At 40.4% G+C, this 6000-nt stretch overlaps 1 protein-coding gene across 11 annotated transcripts in view; it reads right to left on the bottom strand.

The window, feature by feature from the left end:
* ARHGEF7 (Rho guanine nucleotide exchange factor 7) overlaps positions 1 to 6000 on the bottom strand; it is a 133852-nt gene that overhangs the window by 29485 nt on the left and 98367 nt on the right. For all 11 annotated transcript variants that reach the window (XR_002124319.1, XM_019644783.1, XM_019644781.1 and 8 more), the window contains 4 exons: positions 5722 to 5868; positions 2995 to 3081; positions 745 to 823; positions 409 to 548 (listed from right to left, as the gene is read on the bottom strand). Coding sequence is in view for 10 of the 11 variants with exons in the window: in XM_019644783.1 (XP_019500328.1) it covers positions 409 to 548; positions 745 to 823; positions 2995 to 3081; positions 5722 to 5868 (453 nt within the window). In the remaining variant the exon portion in view is untranslated. The remainder of the gene's footprint in view (positions 1 to 408; positions 549 to 744; positions 824 to 2994; positions 3082 to 5721; positions 5869 to 6000) is intronic.

Below are 6000 nucleotides of genomic sequence, written 5' to 3'. Positions count from 1 at the left end.
GTGGTCTTTTTTGGTTCCATATAAATTTTTGGATTATATTTTCTGTTTCTGAGAAAAATGCCCTAGGTAGCATTGTTCTGTACACCTGAAACTAAGCATGATATTGGGGGTGGGAGGGCAACAGATGGGGGGAGGGGGGTTGTTACTTTGTGAGGGTGAAAAGGGTAACTATGGCATTGTTCTGTACACCTGAAAAAAAAAAAAAAAAAAAAAAAAAAAACAAGAGTGATCATTGTGAAGCAAGTCACTATTTGATGGAGATAAGCAAATATTTGCAGAGAAATACCAGGCAATATCATGCATTCTTGATCCAGATATTGATTATACTTTAAATTACTTGATCACTTGTTGACAAGTCAATCAAAAGCTGCCCCTGGAGTTTAGAAGCAGAAGTAGCAGGGTCCTTACGGTATGAGATGGCACAGAATGAGGTTTAATGGGGGGGTTGCCGACAGATGTGACTTTTGTTTGCTTCTGTAGATGGTCCACCCATTCATGGAGATCCTGCTGGTTGTTGCATGACACTAATATCCGCTCAATCATGCTCCCTAAAAGAGATGAAAAAAAACAGGCTGAAGTGGGAAAACAGGTAGAAAGTGCACACATGCACATACACACCCGGAGTATAATTCAACAATACTGAAACAGCAGCCCGCTGAAATAGTCCACAAGCATCTGCACACAAATGGCAAGCTGTCTCTCATCACCGCGACAGACAGCATCCACAAAGTTTGTGCTTGTCACCTGATATTTCAAATGCATTTCTATGATTTTCGCTGTCCTCAAGCTTTGTGATTGTCATTCCTGTTGTTGGTAGCTTTCCCTAAAAAAGACAACCCCCCCAAAAAAAATTAGTGCTTTTGTAGTAAAGAAGGTACCATTATTAAAGTAAATATTAAATAAACTTAGAAATGGCAGCAGAACTGCATTTGTAAACCACAAAAGCTCGTATAAAAAAATGCACGTATGACGCAAAACCTCCATCTCAAATAAGAAACCATACTCCTATAATCAAGAAACTAAGCCAGCAAAAAGGGTACAGAGCAGCAAACTAGAACAAAAATAAATTCCATCTTATGTTACTCTAAACATAAACACAAGGACACAAAGATATTATACACTATGATAAAAAAAAAGTCTATAGTAGCTACTTTAAATGCTGTGTTTGTGGAAAGGAACACTGATGTACCTCAAAGAAATGCAGAAGAGGTTCCACGCTTGAAGACAAAATAAGGGGGAAATTGGAGCAAGAGGAACAGTACAAGTTATCCTTGGTTGTCTACCAGACGGGGAGTTAGTCCGTACTTGGGCAGGCACTGCACAAAATGAAGAAAACAGCAGCCGACCTGTCCGTTCTAAAACAGAGGACTCGGGAACTGAAGTGAAAAATGTTGATGGAGAGATACCAGAAAAGGGCTGCAGATGGCCTTGCAGGACATTTGGTTCTGTCCAAAACGTCCACTGAAACATCTGGTTCACGCCAAAAGGTCCCTGATATTTGGTCCTGTCAAAATCGTCCACCCTTGGGCCGGCTGAGTGGCGCGTTGGTTAAGAGCTGGCTTGGGACGCCAGAGGGCCCCGGTTCGGATCCCATATATGAGGACCAGTGACACTGCCCTCTACAGCTAAGATGCTGAACAACAGCTCAACCTGGAGCTGGGCTGCCGTGAGTCACCAGCGATGGTGTAAGCTGCAGCCACTGCTGCAGTGGGTTGCCATGGGCTACTGTGTGTAGCCAGCAGCCACCGTGAGCGGCCGTCCAGAAGCCGGAGACTGATCTGCCTCATCTGGGAAGAGCGCAATGATAATACCAACATGGGCCAGAGAAGCAACGCCCTCCACAACTAGACTGAAGAACAAAAGGACAGCAACTTGTCTGTTCCCCTTCCCCCAATTCCCCAGAGCTGTTCCCATCCCCCAATTCCCCAATAAAAATCTTAAAAAACAAAAAAAAAATCGTCCACCCTTAAGAAAACATCCCTAGGTTCGAACAGCCATGACATTTATTTTCACTTTTGGATTACAAGATTAAAACAGAAAAACTACTATCACGTTTTACTGGTCCAATGACTGTGTTGTGGCTATACTGCCAATGATTAATCCTCCTTGCCTCAGTAGCCGAGCTGGTCACAGCACATGGGGTTAGGCAGATGGGTCAACATGGACCAAATGTCTCCATGGATACCCCATGGTACCCAATGGCCAACCAAGTCTGTCAGTGTTTGAGGCTAAGCTGCAAAAAAGCAGGGCTCTCTCAGTATCTCCAAAAGCAGCCGTTCCCAGCAAGGTAAGGCGGAAGTGCTGCCCCGCAGAGGACACTGGCAGTGTTAGAAAGGGGGTGCTCCTGATACTTGTCAGGCAGAAGGCCAGAGGTGCTGCTGAACATCCCACAGCACACGGACTGGAAGGATCCAGTCCACCACGTCAGCAGTGCCCAGGCTGTGAGATATTACACAGTCCCTGGTCCTTTTGTGGTCAAGTGAATTTGAAAAACGCTACATACTGCACACTTCTTTCCAAGAGTCATAGTGCACAAAAGTGTTAGCTTTGAGAAGTCCTACAGAAATAAAGCTGTGTATTTAACCTAGCAAATCAACACCAGTGGATAGAACACTGCAGTTGTTGATGGGTTTAATGCTTTTTAATGTCCCTCAAAGCCAGAAATAAATCTTGACGATACAGAGACTGTGGGCCACAGCACTCAGAAAATTGTGCAGAGTGGGGAAACAGGTCGTACTGGTGGCCTGAGCTCTGAATGTACATATTTCAATGTATAACACTCTACACATAACACTACACACAACACATGAACAGATATATGTACTGGGTTGTCGAAAAAGTCATGAAGTATTTTTTCTATGTTTTTCATTGCAAAAATGAGTCATGACTTTTCTGACAACCCAACAGTATTTAATGCAAAAATTCAAAGTATGCCTAGAATTGATTCTCAGATCCAAAATAAACAATGAAATAGAAATTCAAAACGTGTTTTACCTGATATATAAAACCGCTCATCCTAGGACTGGCAGACAACATTAGCAAAATATTTGGGAAGAGTAGAAGGTATCTTTCATTCTTTTCCTAATGTAAAAGAACAAACGCAAATAATTTTTTAAAAAACATACACTTACAGATGTGAGAATAAATATTTATATTAGGCCTCACAAAATATTATACCATTGGGTTGTCGGAAAAGTCATCACATATTTTTCTATGTTTTTCATTGCAAAAAATGCATCATGACTTTTCCGACAACCCAATATATTTCCTGCTTAGGTATTTCTCTCTACCAAATTTCATTAGCTCAATTAAATGGAAACAAAATTACAGTGAATTCTTAAGACTCACGAGTAGCCCATGTAACATCTTGTTTTAAAATGTGGTTAAGGAGTTCAGCTCTGTCACTAGCTCTTTTTAACTAGTCTGAAATTTTCTTTTTGTGATTGAGAGAAAATAGAACAGAAGAACTTGTAAAATTTTAGTGGGCTGCGGGGGAACAGGTGGACCCTTCACGCTAGAAGATGAGTAGAATAAAATGTTAAAATCAATTTTGGTCTCTTAACTCCTGGCATTTTCCTAAAACTCCTGATATGTCAACTCAGTGTTATCTGTATCCATTCCATAAACTTTATCTAGTTTACATGAAAGACTTAAAAAACATTACTTATGTATTATTAAAAATCATTCGCAGGCCAGCCGAGTGGTGCATTGGTTAAGAGTTGGCTTGGGATGACAGCTCTGAGTAGTAGAGCTCCAGTTCGAATCCCACATGAGGGCCAGAAATGCTGTGCCCTCTAAAGGTAGTGGGTTGTCAGAAAAGTGATGACGCATTTTTGCAACGAAAAACATAGAAAAAATACATTATGACATTTCCGACAACCCAATAAGATGGTGAACAACAGCTCGACCTGGAGCTGGACTGCCGTGAGTCGCCGGTGACGGCATAGGCTGCAGCCCCTGCTGCAGTGGGCTACCATAAAGCTGCCGTGAGCGGCTGTCCAGTGGCTGGCGACCTATCTGTCTCACCCGGGAAGAGCGCAATGACAATACCAACATGGGCCAACGAAGCAACATCCTCCACAACTAGACTGAAGAACAAAAATGAAGAGCAACTTGTCTGTTCTCCTCCCCCAACTCCCCAATAATATCTTTAATTAAAAAAAAAAAAAAGTCATTCACTTCAATAAGGTAAGAAAAGCCCCGGAAACCACAAATGAAGGACAGAAATTCCCAACCGAAAAGGAGGCTCAGAAAGAGAAACACACACAGCCCTTGTCACAAGCTGCCATTTAACCACTGTCCACAAAAGTGAAATATTAGGAAGCAGTATCCCCAAGCAGACTTCTTTGCACTAGCCATATGCAAAGTGCCTTGTAAAAGAGGTCCTAGACCTTAAAGAAGTTGTTGAAAACTACTTATTATATTTCCCTCTTGAAGATGCACAACATACACTATGAATATTCAGCGCACAGGCTCTGAGAAGCCCCACCAAAAAGAAATCTTTACAACTGATTACAATCTTTTCAGTCATGACCACAACTTTGAATCATTATTTGAGTAGCACCTATTAAATTTTTGTAGATCTAGTATCATAAAGAAAACACTATGGAAATGCTTCCATAGATTTTTAAATAAAAGTTGAAAGTGCATTTAAAAATAATCTGGAAAATATGGGTTTTTTGATCAAGGTAGTCTCTATGAAAAAGTCATGATTTCTTATGGTACCCAAACTTGTACCCTAGAGGGGTCATATATCCTTTTTAAAGTTTATAGGCAAGAACGGATATATACTGAAAGTAGAAGCTTCAGTTTTCTTATTGCCCTAAGAGTTTCATGTTTGAAATGGGTCGTTAGCATATTTTGATCATGTTAATTAGTTTTTTACAGGTAGAATAAAATTCAAAAAGAGGTACTAGCTTAGTGGCCCAACGAACATATAACTCATGTAGATACTGAAACACAAACTGCTCAATTTTCACTGTGTGGAGATATCACAAGAATCTGGTTTCACCTCTCACTTAAATCAAATCTATGATTCCCATGAGTGAATGCTAATTAGTATACGTAATAGAAAAGCATAATGACCTAACTATTGAAACAGATTTCCTAGAACATCAGGGTTAGTACTGAGCCCGTGCCCAGACAGACACAGACTTCTGTGGTAGACTTTTGTAAAACTGGACTCCGAATGAGGGAACTAAAGTCCTGTCTGGGCACTACCTTTCAGTGGATACAGACTTTGACCATAACTGGTCTTGACTGGATCTAAACTGGTCAAGTACTCCACAATCAGCTAAGGCTTTCTAATATACTGGAAGCCACTTTTATATTTGGCAAAAGACAAAAGGTAGACAACAAATTATGATATAAGATAGCTCTATTAAATATTGTCATTATTTAATATTCCTTTATAATCTTATATTACATAATCACAAAAACATAAAACTCTAAAGTATTTACAATCTTGACTGACACTGAGGAAACTTAAAAAGCATTTAGAAAACATATATTTAATACAAATTATGTTTAGCTCTTAACTCCATTTTTATCCAAGGCATTTTAATTGTTTCAGGGAAAACAACTGAGAGACTGGAATACGAACAAAGTTAGTTCAGGAGCACATGGCTGGTGTCCTCTCTTGTGGTTCTTACACCACTGTTCCCATCTGCTCTCTGTATCGTGGAACAGAAACCATCATGGCACACACATGCACGGCAGTACCTCACTTCCGGCACACTGAATCATGACCTGGGACATGTATATGACGTTGCCCAGGGTCTTAATGTCATCTCCCTCCCAGCTCCGGATAGCTTCCGTCAGTATCTGCAGTTCCAGCTCTTTCCTTTTCCGTACATCTTGACACTGGGCCTGAGACACACAAAAGAACACTGTTAAGATAGACAGAAACTTCCAAAATCGTAAGTTTTGACCATATTGCTTTATATGTTACTGCTTAAGAAAGATAATCTACTGAACAATTTGTTTAATTCATAAGTATGA

Source organism: Hipposideros armiger, unplaced genomic scaffold, assembly GCF_001890085.2.
Source record: "Hipposideros armiger isolate ML-2016 unplaced genomic scaffold, ASM189008v1 scaffold_91, whole genome shotgun sequence".
Taxonomy (NCBI): Eukaryota; Metazoa; Chordata; class Mammalia; order Chiroptera; family Hipposideridae; genus Hipposideros; species Hipposideros armiger.
The sequence above is the reverse complement of the archived record's forward strand: the minus strand, read 5'-3'. Positions and strand labels throughout refer to the sequence as shown.